The following is a 21,387-nucleotide window of genomic DNA, read 5'->3' as shown; positions in this document are numbered from 1 at the left end:
ATGCCAAAACACACATTTAAACTAATGGTTTGCTACTTCATGAGAACCATGGGTAGGTGCATTTTCCTGTTTATTAAATCACTGATATAATCAATTTAATTCAATTATTTAAGACATAACCCAGCCAGCAGTGCTTTGCTGCTTGTGTGACTGAATAGTCAATACAATACTCACGGACTTTGGAATCCTGTGTCACACAAGTTTTTGTAAACATACAATTATTGTTTTTCATCTTGTAATGGTAGAAAGAATGCAACACATAGGCTTCCCAACGAGTCCATAGGTTAACATCCAATGATTTCACGTAAAAAGGCCAACAGTAAAACATTTTCTGTCCACAAAACAAGACAATCCCCTTACATCATCTATATAATTACAGCCAGCAATCTAAATGTTATCCAACTTAAGTAAGCCATAGCTATAAATTATATAAACCTGATTTACCATTGAAATTGTTGCCTCCCAGTGGATGACTACCCTAAAGGCAATTCACAAACAGGCTCTTTTCAGTACCGTTGGATTTGCCAAAACGGACTCTGATTTACATTTCATGTGACTGCCACCTCAATTAGCTCAAAAACTCTCATTTCCATGCCAATTGGATGAATTCAGACGTAACTTAATATCACTGACTCCCAAACTGCTTCTCATAGATGTCAACGAGAAAACAAATCAATGAATGACAAAGTTTATGACAAAGATTATTGCGCATTATTATTGTGATCCTTCTCTCGTCCACAACAGAAGTGCTATAGTCCTGCTGGCAGGAAAGAAAAACACAACAGGTATCCGTGTGCAAAAAGGACAAACACCTCAATCTGAAAAAAAGTAATTTAAGATGTTCAGGATGTTTCTGTCTGTCTACTTTTTCTCGTTACTCAAGTCAATCCAGTTGTTTGAAAAACATCTAATGTTTTTAATTTTTAATATGTGCTAAAACTGGTTAACTGAAAAAGAGGCTTGTCAAAAAGAGTAGTTCCGAGAATAAGGGCACACATTTAATAACATCAACAATAATAAAAAATAACATTATGTCTCTTTTACATAATAATTAGTTGGGGAGGGTAGCTTTACACTGGGGTAATGTATGGAACCCTTTTTTTACATTAGTTGCACTTTACAAAGCCATCGAGTTCCTCCAGGAAGGTGATGTACTCCTTGTGCTCCAGGGCAGTGCTTAATTCCGTCAGCTCATCAGCAAAGGTGTTGTCAACACCACGGTCAGCCAGGAAATCCATCAGATGGTCGTACAGGGCCTACAGAGTTCCAAACAGGCACAACTCTTAGATTTAAATGGCACAACCCAGAGTATTTAGCTGTGAAGGATGGGTGTTGTTGCATTCATTTTTTTTAGATCTTGCACTGAACACATGCAATTCCAGTGATGACACTGGTCAATTACTGCTGTGAGAGAATGCAAATGTATGCTACACAGACCACAATAACCGGTGGACATGACTGCTCTGAATGTTTAACAACAGAAACAGTAATAGACAGGACGTAGCTTCTTACCCAGTCCAAAGAGTCTGTGTTAAGTGTGTAGCTGGTTTCTTTCCAGTCCGTGTCCCCTGCCGGCTGAAAGCTAACTTCACGGATGGTAAAAATATCGCTCTCCTCTTCGCCTTCTCCATGGGCAACCTGCTGGGAAAGCAGAGAACTTCTCAGTTCAGAATAGTTGACTAGAACAAACCAGTTTCATATCATTTGCATTGATAAGGCAGGACACAGGGAAGCATGCATTCTAAAACTGGCTGACTTGCCTCGTCCTCAGGGAAGTGACAGTCGAACACCAAGGCTTGCTTTGCTGACGATTTTGTCACCTCGACAACAAAGTTGGGTGTCGATACAATTTCAGGCTGGTAAAAAAAAAAAAAAAAAAGAACAAAAAAGGAACCCACATTTAAAAATCATAAGCACTTGTGGTGTGTGTGTGTGTAACAGGGCCAAGATGATTACAATGGATTTTGGCTTACCTCATTCTCTGCAGATTTCTGTCCTTGTTCTGGCTCGTCCTCCACATTGGGGGGGATGCTGTTGTTAACGTTGAAAGTAACGGTCACTCTGGAAAAAAAAAAGGTGGACAGAATGACAGGCTGAACTAAGGAGAGCAGCTAGACAAAGAATCAGAGCAGCCAAGGCATTCAAACTGTGGTAAACATAACCTTGATTCCTAGAACTTACTTCTCTCCGGAAAGGGATTTAATAAGTTTAGCCTCTGTGCCATTTAATTCCAGCTCCCATCCCCCAGACATTTTGGGAAGTGTCTTGTTTTTCTGAATTTTCTTCTCCTCTTTTATTTCATCATTAAGAAACTCTCCAAAGGCTTTGTCACCTGAAACAATAATTTTGTTATACAATAGTTATTGAAATTACACAAAAAGACAAACAATTTTAAGATGGTTGTTTCTGTCTGACCTCTGTATGAATACAGCGAAGTTATCTGCAACTGGTACAAGGCAATTTTAATACTTACCTGGTAAAATATTTCGCATCAAAACTGCACTAATCGAAATAATACAGGATCTGAGTTAACACCAAGAGTCTGCTCTCTTCATGAATCTTCAGAAATGATTGATGTTTTGTTACAGTGATTACGTTATTCGTCACTCAAGGTCGCATGTTGGCGTTATGGTGACAATACAGCTTATAGCTAACGTTACCTACAGACATAATGCCTCCACGAGGGTCTGCATTTTAAGCTATGTGTGGATGCGTTTGACCAAGAATACAGACGATTTCAAATGCTTTCATCATCACCGAGCGGATGACATAAGTTTCTGAATACAGTGAATCTCGACCTGCATAAACCAACTGAAGTAATGTGGGACAGCATGAGGATGGCGCTGATCAAAGTTACTAAGCAAATCACATTAACGTTACCAGCTAGCTAACTTACTAACTAGTACACAGATAACGTTAGTTGAAAGTAGCACTAACGTTATTTCTTCTCGATCTGCAAGGTGTCAACATATTATCATTAACCCGCTCCGTATATTTGCCCTCCCTTCATGAACAGACTAACTTTAACATTCTGACAGCTTAACTAGCTAGCCAGTTTAGTTAGCTTGCTAGGTTAGCGAGTATCTTTAACTCAGCTCATCGTCTCCTTTCTATTTGGAAGTTATATGATGACAATCAAGTTACCTTCCGTATGAAGCCCTCCACATCCACATGATGATGGAAGAGCCCCTTTGGACGAGAAGAGTTTTGGCCTGTACCCAGATACAGCTCCATTATTGCACATCATCCAGATAGAGCGAGTGTAAGGCCGGATAGGTGCCGAGTTTGGCAAACATAATGCAGACCTGACGAGCGGTTCAACCGTACGTGTGGCAGACGCTGTTGCTGTCTTGTTTGTGAGCCGCGAAGCGATGCTAACTGCACGAGAAATTGACTTCAACATGGTTGTAGTTTGATTCCGACAGTTTCCAAGTCTACTTCTCTGCTGTCTCTTACCAAATGACCAGCCTACCATACACACGTGTGTTGGGTTGGGAAGGACACCATGACCTCATCATTTCAACTTCAACCTTGTACCCGGAAATACATTACGAACTCGACTTCTTTCCTTACAGATGATTTTGCATGGGGTTTTGCAGATATGCACATTAATTTACAAATTAACCATAGACATATAAAGATATAATGTATGTTGAAATATCTATATATGTATATGAAATTAACCAATCATTATCAGTACAACTTCCGGGTATACGAAATTCCGGATATTAGAAATTCTCTGGCGGTGGAGTGCGGGAGTTGACGGGAAGTTTGTAGTTTTCAGCGTTAGCATTTTAACACCTCCTGGTTCCAAAGAAAAAACGGTGTGAGCGAAACAACGCCAGTAGCAAACCAAGGCAAACAGTTTGGTGTGTTAAAATGTATTCATCAGTTGGTCTTATGTAACGAACTGTTCTCTTGTCTCGGAAAAAAATAAGATGTTGCTACAAATATGCTAAAGCAGAAAAATAATGGACTACATCCTGAGACTCTAGTGATATCCATGGTTACAGACAACTCAACACAACTCTTAACTCACACCTGGATTAGTGGTGGACTAACGTACAATTACAAATTTAATGAATTATTTTTTCGAAACTTGTATGCGTCTAGTGCAGTACATCCTTAATATCATTGGTTGAATGTTGCCCAGTGCTGTACCCTTCCTCCACTCCCTGAGATGCTCAGACATGCAAGAGACGCCCTAACAAACGTTATATGATTGCTCAAGTTCAAGCACTCGGTAGGCTACTGGAAGAGAGTAAAATGACTAAATGTGACTAAAACTAATATGCATTTTCGTCTAAAGACTAAGATTAAATCTAAAATAGCTGCCAAAATGAACACTGGTGGCTATCAAATCCTTAGATAATCGATGATAGATAATAGATAATTACTTAAGATGACTTAATCGTGGTTGTTGTGAGAACACTTGCAATCCCTGATCGGTAAAGCTACGGTTAGCTTCTACTCACCTCATTAAATTGGTGCATTAAGATAAGTAGCTGCACCGATTAGCGGCCAGTCTGTTAAAAAAAATGTATATGCTAAGTCTATTTGTAGAGTAACGTCATGTACTAGTTTACCCAAACAAACTGTTTTTGAGACAGATATTTGCCTATTTTAACTTGTACAAATCGTTGAACACCGCAAGAAAACATGTTTCTAAATAGTAATATTTACGTTGACACGTTACATGAGTACGTATGTGATTAGGCTAGTTATCGGCTACTCCCACTTCGTTCCACCTACCGCATTGGTTTTCGAAATATTAATATGCATGCCGCCTACTTTCACATGCCGCCTACTTTCACAACGGTCTATGTCCTATTCAAATGACTTTGTCAAAATATGTTTTGACAAGCACACGTTAATCTAACTAGTGTTATTTTTGTTTGATTTAGGTATTTTGGGGTCTTCTTTGACCTGATTCAGTTGTAGATGCAGTCTATAGCATAGACATATATACATATATGTCTATGCTATAGACTGCATCTACAACTGAATCAGGTCAAAGAAGACCCCAAAATACCACAAAAATAACACTAGTTAGATTAACGTGTGCTTGTCAAAACATTTGTTTACAAACATTCTGATTAGGTCTATAGACCATAGACATATATACATAGACGCCCCATTGTCTGCTTCAGAACCAAATTTGAATATGTATATATGTCGCTGTCTAGTTGAAGTTATCACACCTCAACGAGGACAGTACAATAGTAGTTAATTTACGAATCGATTAACGTCATGCCGAAGACGTGTTGTGTTTGGGGTTGTAATACCAGATGTACCAAGGAATGTAAAGAATTAGGTTTAGGCTTTTTTTCCGTTTTCCCACGGTAAAATCTAAATCGACCCAACAGAAAATCTGGATACAGAGACTAAGACAGGTGGATAACGCTAGCACAGATCCAGCCTTAGTACGCTTACCGGGCGGTCTCGTTGCATCTAACGGTACCAAACTGTGGACAGGCTGGCAACCAACCACTCATGACCGGATTTGCGGAAGACATTTTCTCACAGGTCATTTATAAAACGTTTTTGTTGGGTTGCTGTTGGGTAGCATAATGGTAGCATAACGTTGGGTAGCATATCGTGCAAGCTTGCTAGCGTGAGAATGCTAGTCCCGTTGTTGTAAATAAACAAACCACACACAGTGGCGTGATCTGGCTTGGCTATGATACGGTTACTTAATCTTTTTTTATAATGCAGGTCGGCCAAACCCTGCTGATCACACTGATTTTGCCCAATCACAACACCTGGGACCTGAGTTAGCTAACTCCAGTCCAACCACATCTGCTAAGAGAGCACAAATCCTTAAAACTGCTCATCTACAATACAATGACAAAGTTTTCAATACTGTCAATAAGATAGATAGATATGTACTTTATTAATATCTGTATGGAAACATTCTTGTGTCCAGACAGATAGCTGGAAAGCTACAAACAGTCCTGAAAATTGTTCATCGTTAAGTTGGATATTGTAGCGATCTCAGTCACTACGAGTTTGATACAATAAACCATTACAATATGACCGTTACTCGCTAACAAATATCAACAGCAACGACATCGGGAACGTCTCTTTTTTCAGTTCACAAGATCATACTCATAAAACGTGTTGTTATCATATTCACAATTATGAATAAACGTGTTTGTAGCCTGGTTAAATTACATGGAAAATCCTGTTGGTTTGTTAAGGTTTACTATGGGCAGGGGCGACGTTAGCCACCCGGAAGTAAGTTATTTGTTGTTGTGACGTCACGTTGAATTGTCGTATTCACTAATACGCACACATGTTGTGTTAACAATTTAGACATTTTGATTTTGAACTTTTTTAATAAATAATAAAATATTTATTATATAATGAATACATAGATAAATAAATAATGTATAAATAAATATATACATAAATTCAATTAATGAATGCCGAGGACATGATGCAAGCCCTTATCTTCCGGCACCGAAGACATTCAAACTCCTCCTCCGTGTGTTGGTCCCACTGCTCGCAGGAGCAGTGGAACCATTCTTCACAGAGGCGACAGAAAACCCACGGCACCAGGTCCTCCTCTTCCTCTCTTGGAGGTGCCTCCTGCCAGCACCTCCCACACTGGTCTAGGTCAAACACGTAAAACAGAGAAATGCTGTGCAGTTAGCGCTTTTCTTTTTGGGCTACATGGGTTTCATGAGTTTGATGGTAATTTGTTTTAGTACCAAAAGATTGGTGGAGACTCAGTCTGAGATATGATCAGTCAAGAAACAGGTTTAATCTTGTATAGTGATGCGCATCAAGGGACATAGACAGGGGTTTCACTCAAAAGCTTCACCTATGTCTCATCTGGTCAGCCATTGTAACATTTTAGTTTTTATATCCTCCATAGCATAAGGGGTGTCACCTGTTGTGGCGAGATTGAATCTCCCTACACCTTTCTTTTCAATCAGAAGACCGGAGACTGATTGCTGGAATCTGGAAGTTTTATTGTAATCAGTAATCTACAATAAGGAGAGATCCATGGACTGTCTCAAAGTGTGAATGCTCTGCAGGCTCTTGTATACCCTTAATCTAGGTGTGTCTTGTGGTTATTCCAGTATGGCTGTTTACCTGAACTACCTATCTAATATTAGCCTATATGTTTCCTTATATGAGCTCTTTGTGAGCGTTACCCCCTCATGAGGGTTCTGTCTCCAAGGGCGCCTGGTGGGGCCCCTGCAAAGTCAATTATCTAGTTTGTATATCTTTCTCAGCTGTTCAGCCTATGTAATTGTTAAACAAGGCCATTTATACTGCTGAATCAATCCATGTGACTCTAGACCAGGGGTCTTCAACCTTTTTCAGCCCAAGGACCCCTTGGCTGAGAGAGACACTGAGCAGGGACCCCCACCCCCGCCGCCCCCAAATTTGGGCCTGATATTCATATAATTTATTTGGAACTAAGTGTCAGTCACACACACACACTCCCCTACACATGTTTGAACAGAATTACAAATCATCTGTGACACACAACTCGTTTCAATGTATTCTGTTTATTATTGACATTTTTTCTCCCTTACAGTTAGCCATCACTCTGTATTCAATTAGGGAGGGACAAAGAATTGAGTAGCTTGAGAAGCTTAAGTATGGGTGAAATATCTCATACCTAGTGAGAGATCTGACGTTTGAGAATTCATCATTCATGTCTTTGGCAACAACATTCTCCCTATGAAGCATGCAGTGCGTCATACATGGCTCTTGCACCGTCTGTGCACATCACGACACATGGTATATCATGTTCACGGAAAAAACTGTCGATCACTTTGAAAATCTCTGAACTTTTTTTTACCTCCAGGCAGCTGCTTACAGAATATAAATTCCTCCTGCATCTCATTTTGGTCGACAAAGAAGCTAAAAGCTGAGCGTCGTTTGACACATCGGTGGATTCAGCTAATTGTAGTGCAAAATAATCTGCCTTTGGGAGTTTTCCGACTAGTAGTGCCCTCACATCAGCTGCCAATTCATCAATAGGGCGGGCATTGTGATGCTTTTCAGTTTTTTTACGTACTCATCCTTCCCAAACATTGTTTTGCACATATCACTAGCTGTTGGCAATATTAAACTTTCTGCAATTATGTATGACTGTTTGGTCTGAGCGACACGTAATGCAACTTGAAAAGAGGCTTTTAAAGCTAGCTCGCACACTTTGGCTGATTGTCTCATCAAGGTCTGCTGGCTCTCAAAAGAAATATATATTAAATGTTTTTTTTCTTTCAAGTGAGCATGGGTTGTCTTTGAGTGTTGTTGCAGCTTTGATGATTTCATAGTTTCGTTTGATAGCACGGAAGAGCAAACCACGCACACTGCTAATTCTTCACCATCGGTCTCTTTGTAGGTGAAGGCAAACTTCAGATAATTCTCTGAATATTTACGTGTCTTCTCCCGTTTGCGCTGTTGGCTGTTCATGGAAGGGGTGTTGGCATCCTCTGAAGGTAGATCATTTGAACCGCCATCAGTGGTGTCTGACTAGGAGCTTTTGTTCCGAGAAATTACAAAACGATCAATTATTTCAAATTGTATGGTTATGGCAGGTAACGTCTTTTGGCACCAGATAGCTAAATGTAGCTAAAAGTGCATATGTTGCCATTATGATCAAATGATTGCGTATTTTTAAGGAATAGAAAGCAATTTTTACGTTCTGTTTATGTTTAAGTAGTCTTTTGGACGTTTTTCATTTTTGGAAGAGGGAAAAAATGCTTCAGATGAAATCATTTGGCGGACCCCCTGCAGTACCTCCGCGGACCCCTCGAATCGGGGGTCCAAAGTGAAGCCCCATGCAGACGGACTCTAGTTTGCCTGAACCCGGGTTCATTTTTCACACCTATTTCACACCTACCCACTTTTTACATCGCGGCGTGCACATGAACCCAGCGAATCCGATTGACTCAGCTGTAGTACATCCCCCACGCCTGTTGGTGGCGCTTTGGTGCTACAGACAACTGAAGAAAACGGAGAAGAAGACAGGAGCATGCTGTCAAAGTAACATATGACAGTAGTTGAGCTCCAACTAGCAACGTTTAGCTTAGCCGCATAGCCTACATTTAATCTGCACAGTAACACATTATGGTGGTTTATAAAATCAGTGGTAAGAGCAGACTGTAGGTTAAGCGAAAAATAATTATATTTGTTATTGATAATAAAGAGTTTAGAACAGTGCAACAAAGCAATGTGCAACATGACATGTCTGAGTTGTTTAAATGCCTGTGCTTTATGGAGATGCTGAGCTTGAGCACGAGAGACCACAATGCAAGTGCTGTGGATCCTGGATGTTTCATGGTTTACAATTGCTTCCAATTTCATGGTTTTATTACTAACAACAAATGTAGGCTATTGTTGAGGGCTTTGTCCTTCACGTACTGTAGGCTACCTCTGAAGTAACGTTAACGCTAGCTAGTAGCTATCGCTATCGTTGTCTGACAGGACTAAAGCTAATGTAACATTCATCTGTTTTGAAACTTCCGTCTATAATACAAAATCTTTTCACGTCAGATTTGCTCATATAGACTATTGCTGACACCTTTAAAAACTGGTTTTTGAAAAATGGTCTGATGCAAATAGATTAAACAGTGATAGATTAAAGTGTGGCTTGTTAATGTCATCCCTTTCCTAACAACAGATAGATAGATACATTTGTATTAATCCCGTTAGGGAAATTCACGTGGAAAAGGAGCAAGGTAATAGGAAGAATTTTTTTTTTTAAACTGGAGAGCTGTTATAACTGGCTGCCAAACTCACTGCGCCATGGCAACCCATTCAGTTATTAAATAATGCCGGTTGTGTCCGTTGTTCTGGCTGGTCTAATGAAGCGATCACGTGGGGCAATCCGATTAGGTATGCGGATAGCGTGCAGATGAACACCAACAGCAATCGGATTTCGAGGTTACTCAGGCCATGCAGACGGACTCTAGTTTGTCTGAACCCGGTGAACCCCGAGTCCGGATAGCCCTATCGTGCAGACGAACGCACTGTATCCGCACTCCCTCGAATCGGGGGTCCAAAGTGAGTAACCTCCGAATCCGATTGCTGAGGAGGCCACCGTCCTTTTTTGCCCAAAGATGTACATCTGGCGGTAATCCACGTCCGGTGTCAGTTCAGCCAAGTGCCTCCTCATGGCCCCAAGCCACCACTTCTGACCAAGCGGTGGCGCAATGTTATTTGGGCTCCTCTTCCTCCTCACCGCATGGGCGTATGCCAGGAACCGCACTTTGGTGAGCGGGTACCCAATGCTCGTACAGTATACGCAGTACTGCACCAGAGAGCGTTCGTCCGCTGGTGACAGTATCTGCGTCGGGCCTGTGCGACAGCCATGGGTGACCCGCCCACGGATCCGGTCCCCCAAGGTGTTGCGGTGGACATCGAATACCGTGGCCGCCTGGCGTATCGACATGCCTGCAGCCACCTCCTCCAGGGCTAGCACCATGTCCTCTTCTCGCCACAATTTTTGCTGAATCTTAATCTGTGAATATTTCACTACAAATTTGCATCTTGTATACCATGTTTTAGTTTTTATGTTCGTAATTGTAAAAATCTATTTTACCTAATTTCAGAAACCTGTCTCTTGTTGGGGTTTGTAATGATGCGTGTACATTGTTTTTAGCCTTTCTGGAACACAACGTTTTACGGACGAACGTAGCATTTAATAAATCCTTTATCCTTTATATGAATTACACATATTTGTATTATTGTTTTTGTTATATTTACTTAAAGCAGCACTACGGAGTTCTGTTCCGAAACTAGTGAACTAACTACCTAAAAGGCATGCAAAAACCTTGCAAACACCACCAACAATGCAGTTGACACTGATATAAGTTATCCAACACATTGTGTCTTTTGGCAGTAAAGCTGGCAATGTCATGAAAGCTTTTCTTCCATTTTTGCAGGGTATTCCAGCCCGGTATACAGAACTATATAGGGCATATCCTGGATGGCTAGTGGGAAAGACACAGGTCCTTCTGTCCTTCACATGACCATATGCTATCAAAATGAATTTGAAGATGGTACCAAAACTAGTTGCCTATAAAACCATACCTCAAAAAGTGTCAAATTGTTGCATACAGGGATGCAAACACATGTATGGTCAAAAAAGAGAGAGGTAATTGAAGCCCTCGCCACGCAGCAAGCTTTTCCAAAAAGTTGCGGTGTTTTTTAGGTGTTTGTTGCGATGACATTGCGGGAGCAAGTGGAAGTTGCGATAGAGTTGCGAATTTCCCTCTTTGTAATTATAATTGAGTTATTTGTTGAAAAATAAGTTATTAATAAACAAACATTCATTAAAGAACAAAACCATTGAGAAATGGTCCTCAAATAACCTCACCAACATGCCAAACAAAAGATTACCGGGACTACAAAAAAATAGCAAAATAGGCTGTTCTGCCCTCTGCTTATTCAGGTCAGCAAATGTATATTGCTTGTATTGTTGTTATGGAAACGAACACAGTGTTGGACTTTTTTGGACAATGGACTTTTACTTTGACATAATTCAAATGTTCGTCTCGTGGGAATGGCAACAGCTGTTAGACAGTTATCTAGAAACATAGCTAGTAATGCTATGTTATGCTAAACACGTAGCGGGAACAGTACATAGGATTTACTTATTCACAACGAAGTGCACCTGTTGGTATTACAAAAGGACCACAAGTAAGACTGAATAAAATGTTATAAATATCTCAGCCTTCACATGAAACGAAAAAAAAACAACAAAAAAAACAGGCTGTGTCACTGTGATCTGTTTCCTCGTCTGACGTCCTGCCTGCGTTTCTGCCGGTCTCATTCTATGCTTATCAATCTGTTTTGCTATCCTTGTTGATTTATTTTATCTGTATAGGTGTTTATGTTTTTCAATTTCATATATTAATTTAAAGTCGTCCAATTTCAAGTAACCCATTCTTCAACACTATCTGCTACCTGATCTTCAAACAGAAAGTAACGTTAAATATCCATTGCAACAGCTTTCGAGGGTTTGGGAAATAATCGCTGCTGATTTGCTTATTTCTTATTTACTTGTTTGGTGGAGGCAATCCAGAATTACTGTTGATGGAATTATAATCAGCCCCCCCCCCCTTAAAAAAAACTCTTCGGATCTGCACGATTCACACACGTCACCCAAACTGACGGGGAAAAAGCGGGAGGCGCCGAAAAGCGCGCTGTTTGCATCCCTGTGCATAGTGTTACTATAAGTACTTAATTCACACATATGCTATATGAGATGTTGCCCATAATGGTTTCCCGTAGGAGGCAGCAACGCGCTTGAAACAGCCAGCAAATCTCTTGTTCATCCGAAGCGATGTTAGCACAGACCTGCTGGCATTTAAACATACATAATGTCGTCTGAGATAAAAGAATCCGACAACTTTGTCAGTCAAAGACATGTTCATCATGACTTTAAGACTGAAATATTCGTCGCCCCGCTGAGTGTTACACACTATAAGGTACAGGCAAAAGTACAACACTATTTCACAAGCTTAAATTAGGTCTACAGTTCACAAGTAAAGCTTAAATGCCTTATTTTTGTGGGAGCTTACATTTTTTGGCATTGTTGTCCGGAGTTGATCACGAGAGTGAATGTAAACATGACAACGCGAACGTGGCCAATAACACGTGCATGGCTGCTATTATCATATTTATATATAAATACACAACAACAATAGACTGCCCCCCACAATGTAGTGTAGTCCTCAAGTTTGAATTGGTTAGTAGTTGGAGACAGTGGGCTCGTGTTTCACAGATAGGATTTCTATGCTCTTGGTGATGCTGGGTGTTTCTCAAAATCAAGATTGCTCCTTTGGTAGGACGTATCAATTCAGTAAGTTTGATGTTAAGTTTAAAATTAAGTTAAAAAGTTGGGAGACGGACGGTTTATATACAAAACCGTCATACAAAATGTTCATACCCATAAAAAACATACATTAATTTAAACACAGAAAGCATCATTATCAAAGTTTTAATTATAAACATTGTTTTCAATTTAAACAGGGCATTCAGAATGATGGTAACATTGTGAGTAATTCAAACATGCACTTGCTCTTAGAAAAAAATTCCACAAAGTGCGTAAAGTCCTAATCCTCAAAATATCATAGCAGCTTGGAGAGCATGAAGTGTTCCTTCCTTGTATACAATACATTAATTCATTTTCTTGACTTGGGGTTTAAAACAACCTTCCTGGTCCATTGAGAGAACAAACAACATTAAATACAATTTCTGCATTTAACAGGATCATGTCCTAGTAAATTCTGCCATCCTGTCCTATGCCATTGTGTATAAGCAGTGAAATACTTACCCAGTGGGAACACAGAGAATGCTGCGCTGCTTCCTAGTATGACAATCCAGATAAATACAAAAAAACCTGTTCTAAAATGTACTGCTCAGGTGCACAACTAAAACTATTCCGATTTCTAAGCTTTGTGATCAAACTTGAAGTTGTGATACATTCCATCCAATGTATCAAAAAACCTGAGTGGCCATGTTTTTTTTATATTTTACATGCATAGCACATCTATGTACAGGTCCTGTTATTATGTGTAATGGTACTCAACACCTTCCGTTGTTGTATCTAGTGCTCAGTCACATGCATTTGATGACTAAGATGATGCTAAACATCTAACATTCCAAAGAATACAACATTGGAATCTCCCTTTCAACGTGCGCTTAAAAATAAAAGTTCCTCGGGCAGGAAGGCCCTGTGGTCAAAATAAAACCTATTCCAGGACCTTTTGATGAGAAGAAAGGGTTCTTAGGAGAGTTGGAAAGGGTTTTTCACAAGTGAAAACTGAAATACAGGTAACGAGCACTCAAGATGGTTCCACAAGTTCCAAAACTGAGAGGGTTTCCCAGTAAGGACTAGGGTTTCTCTGATGGCGATAAGATGAAGAATCCAAATTAAAACAACATTTTAAGTACTGAATATGTAAACGTCAGTGCCAGGGTTATCAGAAGTTCCTGTCCCTGCAAATTACGATTTAAAACAGAAAGTTTGACTTTTTATAACATTTGTTTTATGCCATTTTTCAAGGGAAAAATATTGAAATCTATTATTTTTTCAGACACTTGCAAAGCCATAAGAAAACCATAGCATCATGCTTAGTTGAGTCAGTCTTTCTATGTACACTCTTCTCCTCTAAGTTTTTCTGAGGTTAGCTGAAATTGTGGTTATGGCGCCCTCCTGTGGTAAGCACTAGCTCTTTGTGGCGCGGAGCTTGCGGCGAAAGTACTCCGGCGCTGCCTCCTGCAGCCACTCTGCATCGACCAGGCACAGATCCCTCATGTAGCAGCGCGAGGTGTGCAGCAGCTCGTTGAACACCACGTATGCCGGCTTGCCCTGGAAGAGGACGGAGGAGGGGTGGATGCTCACAGGCTGGTGGGTGTCCAGGGCCGTGTAGCTGCCGTCCGGCTGGAGCTCGGCAGCGTTCGTGAAAAGCCCGTGGGCCAGGCACCGGCGGACATTCCCCAAGTCATTCAGAGAGGACTCCAGCTTCAGCCCCAGCTGCAGGGAAGAGGCAGAATTACAAGATGGACGCATTGATGAAACAAATCAGCTGACTTAAACAGATGTTCTGAGCTGCATGTGGGGGTTGCCATTAGATATCATTTGAACAAATTCAGAAAACAGTGAATGCAAAATAACTTGATGTATATTTCACTTATATAGAACATCTTAGTATATACAACTTATATAGAACATTTCAGTTTGCTAGTGTAGGCTGTCAGTTTGAGTTGGTCAAAAGATCTATTAGGGCTTGCAAAGTACTACAGAAATGTTTGTATTGAAGTGTTTGTACCTTGATGCAGATGTTCCGTAGCTGGGCACGGACCTCAGCGACAAGGCCCATGTTTCTGCCGTTGACAAAGTTTTCCCGACACCACTCCTGCATCACAGCACACAAACACACACACAGTAAAACTTGAAGCAGATTTATCTGTTGCGTACAATTTACATCCGAAGCAAGCGGCTTTACATTCTTATTAACGAGGGGAAAGGGCACATATGGTGCTGGTACTCTGTCTGTGAGTGCAGTGCAAACCTCACACTCAAGTGAGGCCAACTCACCTTATTTCCACCAACTTTCTTAAAAGCTCTATAGATATTCAGCAGCGTCATGTGGTCGCCCTCGCTCGTGATGAACTTCCTGCGCACGGCGAGCACGTCCTCCCTGCGTGCGGGTGGGTTGTAGAGCACCGTGTCCACAGAGAGCAGGGACACGATGGTCAGAACCTCCTCTGTGCAGGAGAACTCTGGGGACAGGAGGATGGTCTGTGGGCAAGGAAGATATGATTACAGCCGTAGAGCGTGAATCAGGAAGCAATAATGTGTTGTATGGTTAATGATTATGTATGGATGAATGCTAGCATCGTTATCCAAATGACATATCAAAACTGGTATGTTTTGTGCAAAGTAGAGTCTTGATGATGAAAAAAAAAAAAAAAAAAACACTTTCTTTCACTCTCACCTTGGAGAATCTGGGCTCCAAAGGAAAGTTAGCCATCTTCTTGCCCAGTGGAGTCAGTGTCACCTTGTCATCCTTTCGCTCCACAGCCCCAAGAATTTCCAACTGCTCAGCTGCCATGCGCATGGACTCTGTACAATCCCAACCAAACCAAACCATCTCAGCATTTAACCTTATACCCCAATCACACATTGTCAAATACACACGGTGCCATGCATCTGAAATATACAGTGTATATACAGGGTAATACTACTTCAAAGCGCATCATATGGTACAGGGAGAGACTAAAGCCACACGTAGTAAGATATTCTCAATCAAAAATATGTCACTTAATGCATGAGTATTGAGTAACATGCCAGCAAAAAGTTTTAAATGGTTTTAAGGAAATGTATTTTGTCTCACCAGGGGAGGGTTTAGACATAAAATCAAAATTCAGCACATCAGGAATGCCCAAGGCCAGCAGCTGGAGCATCACACTGGCAAGGTTACATCTTCATAAAAAAAACAACAGATCCATAGTTCAAAAATCACGTCTAAAAGCCTTGCAAACAAAATACGGATCAAATCCGTATATTTAATGTAAATAAAATACAGCTCGCCTAAAATCTACAAAAGGAATGGCAGTTTATGTATTCTGTAATACATAAGTATTGTAAGTCATGTATAAGTAAATATGCAAGTCATGTGTTGAATTACATGGTCTGTTTTCTTTTTAAATCACAATGTACCTTGGCAACAGACTACAACCAAGTCATCTCTGTTGTCAACCCTTGCCAAACTAACTAATTCCATAGTATGGGTGGTGCATCCTACCCTGCATCTCCAAACAAGCTCAAACGTAAGTGCTTTGTGTCTGAGTGGTGTTTGGGAACTGTCTTAACCTCTGTATCTCAGGCACAGTCATGCTGGCTAGATTGTCAAACTCCTCCTCAGTGTAGAGGCGGTAGCAGGAGCCTGATTCTTCTCGCCCTGCTCTGCCAGCCCTCTGCCAGGCCTGGGCCTTAGACACCCGCTGTACCGCAAGAACCTCCAGACCGCTGTCTGCAGGGCAGGAGAGGAGAGGATGAAGACGGTATAGATTTGCCTCCAACACATGACAACTGCCAGTTCGCAGAGTTTTCTCCAGACTTTAAGCAGGTGCAACACTTCAATGCAAAACTTCAATCACATGAAATACATCACAGTCAAAGCTGCCATGTCCTACTTAGCTTAACAATTTTAGCAAAACTACCTGAATTGTTTAATTCACAGAAAAAAAAGCACAGAAATTAGACATTTGAATTTGGCAAAGCAACAGTGGAATAACGAATGGAAATGTGCCTTGAAAAGAGCTGAATGTCAGTCAGTGTACCTGGATTGTACCGCTTTGCTTTCACCATTCCTGTGTCGATGACAAACTTGATCCCAGATATAGTGATGGAGGTCTCAGATATGTTAGTTGAGAGGATAACTTTCCTGCAACCCTAAACAAAATAAGACAACAGATAGTGGTCTGTTTGAAACAGGTCTGATTGGAATCAGTGGAGTTCCAGCAGATTGCATTTCTCTACACAGCTGTACCTCAGTGTAATGATGATTAAAGCTTTCATATGGGTTTGCTTTAAGACTGACCTATTAGCCAGAGTTGCGTGTGCATGACGGCTGTGTGGAGGAACTGCCACGGCTCGGTTTCATGCTGCTATTGCCAGCCCTTTCTACATTACGTTTGCCTTTGATAATGGCCAGGCACAATGAGTTTTGCATCATCCATCCACTGATGAGTGGCGCAGAAGTGAAGACCAGAAAGTTGACCAGTTGTAACCAGAAAGCAGACACGTGACTTATTACCCTCAGTCAGGGAGAGAGTGCGAGCGCACCTGAAAACAACTACCCGTCACCTAATATTCTGTTAACTTATCGACATAATATAATTATAACTTACACTGGGTTTTAGCTTTGACTATTTAGTACACATGAAACCTCCACTTTCCTTTTTCATAACATGCAATAGCTAAAATTGTAAAAAAAAAAAAAAGAATACAATTTATATAATGTATAGTTTTATATATTATATTTATATATTTGTCATGTCTGTGATATATAGTCTAGACATTGAAACTTACTAGAGCATTCACTGTGGCATTGTGAATGCTCTAACCTGATAACATGGGCGCCGAAATGAAAACCAGCCGGTTCCGCAGCCATAACACACACACACACACACACAACGCAGGCAGATGGTCTTAAATTTGAGGCAATACATGCTGGAATGGGCCCTTGTAGAAATGCTGTGCTGGTTAACCTTTGGGGCAGGCTGGAAGACCCGGAGTTGCTGGGCAGGAGGGAGTGAGGCATACAGAGCGATGACCAGCATGGGCCCACAGCTCTCCGGAAGGTGTTTAGCAATGTCACGGCAGGTGCGTGCCAGAGCCTCGATCTCCTCTTGGCCCGTCATGAACACAAGGATGTCATGGGACGGAGGCGCCTCCTGCATCGAGAATCACAAACAGGAACACACAAAACAACCGTTATTTTAGTCATTTCAAAATGGAATCTTCATACATATAAATATAACAATATGGCACAGGGTTACTATGGCAGTGTGGTGTTTTGTTTCAATGCACCTGATGGATCTGAAATATGGAGACCAGGGCAGCCTGGAGGTAGTCTGACTGGGGCTGCTTGGTGTAGTAAATTTGGATAGGGTGCTGCCTTCCCTCCAGGTACAGCACAGGGGACTTATTGAAGTACTGGGAGAAAAGGTCCACATCCATTGTGGCGGACATCACTATGATCTTGAAGTGAGGTATGGTGGAGAGGATGACATAAGCAGTGAGGTTTAGAGTCAGAAATAGTATTGTAGCAAATTGTTCATAACTACTAAGGAGTCCACTTTCTGAAGACAAAAAAAAGGTCTGAGAATTAAAGGGAGAGCTCCCTTCCACAGAAATTAAACCTAAACAAGTTGACACTCACTGAACCTGGGTCTATGTATATAATATTGCTTTAGGTGATACCAGACATATCAAGGGAAACACTGTAATCCATTGTTAACTTCAGTAGCAATCTGCTGATAAAATAGGTTCCTCCACCAAGACCTAGAGACTGACATGCACAAAGCACTGTGTTTTATGTCTTAAGGACAGTACTACATGACAATGTACTATGCAAAATTACCACAAAACATTACCCCAATCTTCAGTGCAAATGAATACTGATTAACCCTGACACATACTTTTAGAGGTTGCTTGTTCTGCTCACGGCGCTTCTGCTGCGCAATTTTCACCACGCCGAAAAGCACGTCAGTGTGAACGGTCCTCTCGTGGGCTTCATCCAGAACCACCACAGTGTACCGCATAAGAAGGGGGTCTCCAATCGCTTCTCGGAGAAGCATGCCATCGGTCATAAACTTCAGCTTGGTTTCTGGGGAAGTTACATCTTCGAATCGCACTGTGTAGCCAACCTACAAACAACAAGGAAAGGGTTCATGTAGCGTTGAGTAGCTGTGTTCAAACACTGTAGATGATTATAGTAGATCGAAGATGCATTATGGTTCAACTTTCTGAAACATACCAACTTTCCAAGTTGTGTTTTCTTTTCTTCTGCCACTCTTCCTGCCAGGGATATAGCAGCGACACGACGAGGCTGGGTTATGGCTACGATGCCCGGTCGCCCTATGCCAGCTTCGTAAAGGTACTGTGGAATTTGAGTGGTCTTGCCAGATCCTGTCTCGCCTGAAACAAGAAGGAAAGATCACATCACGTGTGGAAATTGTGCCATAAAAAATGCAGAGCCTCTATCTTTCTGTGACATTAACCCAGTCTAGCTCACCAGCAACTGGCTACCTACATGGGCAGCTAACGCTAAAAATGATGTGGCAACTCGTTCGGTTGTTCGAACCTTCTTACCTATTAGTACAGCGTTATGTAGTTGTCTCAACTGGTTAATAAGCTGAGATTTTGCCTGGTATATTGGCAGATGTTTTCTCTGAACGTCTAAAGGTACAGTTGCATTTCCCTTTCTGGGTAGCAGCATTCCAGGCTTCTTGTCAAGGCGGAAAAAAGGAGACCCCGGCTTAAATCTCTTCGCCGGTGGAGTATCGGGGTCGTAGGGCATGATCTGATGAAAAACACTAAACGAAATGAACCCGTCTCTTTGGGTCTCAGAGGCAAATGAATGACAAAATACAAGATGGAAAGCGGAATATAGAAGAAGCTTTCAGGACGGTTGTTTACCTCACCCCACGAGAAGAACCTGAGACCCACGTGGTATGGTGCATTCACGTCGCGGGAAATTGACGTCATCGTGGCCACCCTCAATTCAATCTCGCAACACGAACAGGTCAGATGCAGAAACACAAGTCAGTGCTTGAAGTGCACAAGTGCGCGGTAGTAGACAACTGACTATAGACTACACTACACTGTAAAGAATGGCGTGTAACATACATTCATTGAATTGAAATTCGTAATATCCATGTGCAAGCAGTATTAAAGTAAACAACAGCAATAAAATAACTACACTCCACGTTTTAAAGCTAAGATCTGGAAAATATGGCCACTATTTAACATACTGCCTACTGGTCAGTACTGTGTAATCCTCATGTGTTTATGTTCCTATCTGCTATTGCAAAATAGCAGTCCAAACAATTCTGGGCCTGTTAGTATTAATCATTTGAGTTTTTGTGTTCAGGTGTCAAGTGCAGGACTCATATCAACTGTAAAAATGGGTTGTTTGTTTTAACCCAAACGCTGAGTTGAGGCTGGTGGGTCATTTCGTTGGGTTATTTGAACTAATACCGGGTTGTTTTCTGGAACCCAGCCGCTGGGTTAGTGGTGGAAGACAGTGCTCCCTCCTCTCCTCCACCAGATGTTACATAATCTGCACAGCAGCTGGGTCACTTTAACCCAATTGTTTAATTATTTGAGCAGTAACAAGTTTAAAAAACAGTCATTACTCTTCCAACCGTCATGCTCAGCAGTTTAAAGGTTTCAACATGTACTGGAAAACGGGTGATTTTGGAGTGAAATAAAGGTCACGCTGACAGAATGTAGCCTTGCACCTATCCAGTCTATGGTAGCCTGTGCTTTGCTAATGTTAATGCATTGCGTCCCTAACGTTACGCATATTATTCATAACGTACAGTCTCGCGCGCGAAGTTGACAAGCATCTGTAGTTAAGCATAGCCTACGTGTACTTCTGAAGTTTAGTCGAAAAAAGTAATACTTTTGGTGAACGACTGAAGTTATCTACTGTCCTTAGCTAACATTTCATTCTAACGTAGAGTTAGCTGGTCAGAAGCACCCATGGATCGTTTTTTAGTGAGGAGAGTGACAGAGGGACAGGCTGCCACGACAGAGGGACAGGCTGCCACGATAGAGGGACAAGGACAGGCTTCCAACAAAGCACCACCTTCACAGGATACAGGGAAACAAAGTCAAAATGGAGACGCATCACGTTTTCTTGAATGCCAAGCCTATTGAGTACATGCAACAGGTGTTGCGTGATTTTCATATGACTTAAGTTTTGGAGAAGTTGCCAGACAGAATGTCCAGAGCTTGCTGCAAAAGCAATGAGGTGTCTTGCCCTTTCAAACTACCTGTGTGAGAGCGTTTTTTCTACACTGGCCTACTTGAAGAATAAGTACAGGGCAAGGCTTGAACCAGAGAATGATATGAGACTGTCGCTGTCTACCATTTCGCCACGAATAGACACGCTGTGTGGACTTCACCATGCCCAGATATTACACTGACAGGTCTCCCCTCTCTCCATACACACACACACGCACCGACACACGCGCACGCACGCATACACACACACGCACGCGCGCGCAGGCACATCAGTGGGTCGCGGATTACTTTCTAGTCAGAATGGTGGTCCCTGGGGCAAAACCAGTTGAAAACCCCTGCTTTAACCTTTTTCATCCAGCACAGACATGCCC

The 21,387-nt window shown here is 41.5% G+C and overlaps 2 protein-coding genes across 3 annotated transcripts; both read right to left on the bottom strand.

The window, feature by feature from the left end:
- Nucleotides 1–53: 53 nt before the first annotated feature.
- Nucleotides 54–3,510, bottom strand: LOC105896094 (complement component 1, q subcomponent binding protein). 2 transcript variants are annotated; one of them, XM_031572413.2, is made up of 6 exons: nt 3,145–3,510; nt 2,182–2,332; nt 1,974–2,061; nt 1,761–1,856; nt 1,513–1,641; nt 54–1,256 (listed from the first exon to the last, which is right to left on the bottom strand). In XM_031572413.2, the coding sequence occupies exons 1-6, from the start codon at nt 3,473–3,475 to the stop codon at nt 1,107–1,109; spliced, it is 945 nt and encodes a 314-aa protein (XP_031428273.1). In that variant the 5' UTR covers nt 3,476–3,510; the 3' UTR covers nt 54–1,106. The 2 variants fall into 2 exon arrangements, with proteins under 2 accessions (XP_031428273.1, XP_012678268.1); XM_012822814.3 differs by having other exon boundaries at nt 1,513–1,638; nt 3,145–3,509.
- A 9,444-nt stretch (nt 3,511–12,954) lies between these two features.
- Nucleotides 12,955–19,979, bottom strand: dhx33 (DEAH (Asp-Glu-Ala-His) box polypeptide 33). Its single transcript, XM_012822808.3, has 12 exons — nt 19,358–19,979; nt 19,023–19,183; nt 18,685–18,912; nt 18,074–18,244; nt 17,752–17,937; nt 16,822–16,933; nt 16,352–16,511; nt 15,873–15,961; nt 15,474–15,601; nt 15,074–15,277; nt 14,805–14,891; nt 12,955–14,509 (listed from the first exon to the last, which is right to left on the bottom strand). The coding sequence occupies exons 1-12, from the start codon at nt 19,563–19,565 to the stop codon at nt 14,201–14,203; spliced, it is 2,043 nt and encodes a 680-aa protein (XP_012678262.1). The 5' UTR covers nt 19,566–19,979; the 3' UTR covers nt 12,955–14,200.
- Nucleotides 19,980–21,387: the final 1,408 nt, after the last annotated feature.

The sequence above is a fragment of the Clupea harengus genome, chromosome 8 (assembly GCF_900700415.2).
Source record: "Clupea harengus chromosome 8, Ch_v2.0.2, whole genome shotgun sequence".
NCBI classification, from domain to species: Eukaryota; Metazoa; Chordata; class Actinopteri; order Clupeiformes; family Clupeidae; genus Clupea; species Clupea harengus.
The sequence above is the reverse complement of the archived record's forward strand: the minus strand, read 5'-3'. Positions and strand labels throughout refer to the sequence as shown.

Bases quoted from the DNA above. Each gene is read 5' to 3' on its own strand.
- LOC105896094 (XM_031572413.2), bottom strand. From the start codon at position 3,475: ATGGTAGGCTGGTCATTTGGTAAGAGACAGCAGAGAAGTAGACTTGGA. The intron at 2,333-3,144 runs GTAACTTGATTG...TTATTGTTTCAG, and splicing joins TGGAGGGCTTCATACGGAAG to GTGACAAAGCCTTTGGAGAG. The intron at 1,257-1,512 runs GTAAGAAGCTAC...GGAACTCTGTAG, and splicing joins ACACAGACTCTTTGGACTGG to GCCCTGTACGACCATCTGAT.
- dhx33 (XM_012822808.3), bottom strand. From the start codon at position 19,565: ATGCCCTACGACCCCGATACTCCACCGGCGAAGAGATTTAAGCCGGGG. The intron at 15,962-16,351 runs GTTAAGACAGTT...TTTTTTATGAAG, and splicing joins ACTGTGCCTGAGATACAGAG to ATGTAACCTTGCCAGTGTGA. The intron at 14,892-15,073 runs GTGAGTTGGCCT...GCTGTGATGCAG, and splicing joins AGAAAGTTGGTGGAAATAAG to GAGTGGTGTCGGGAAAACTT.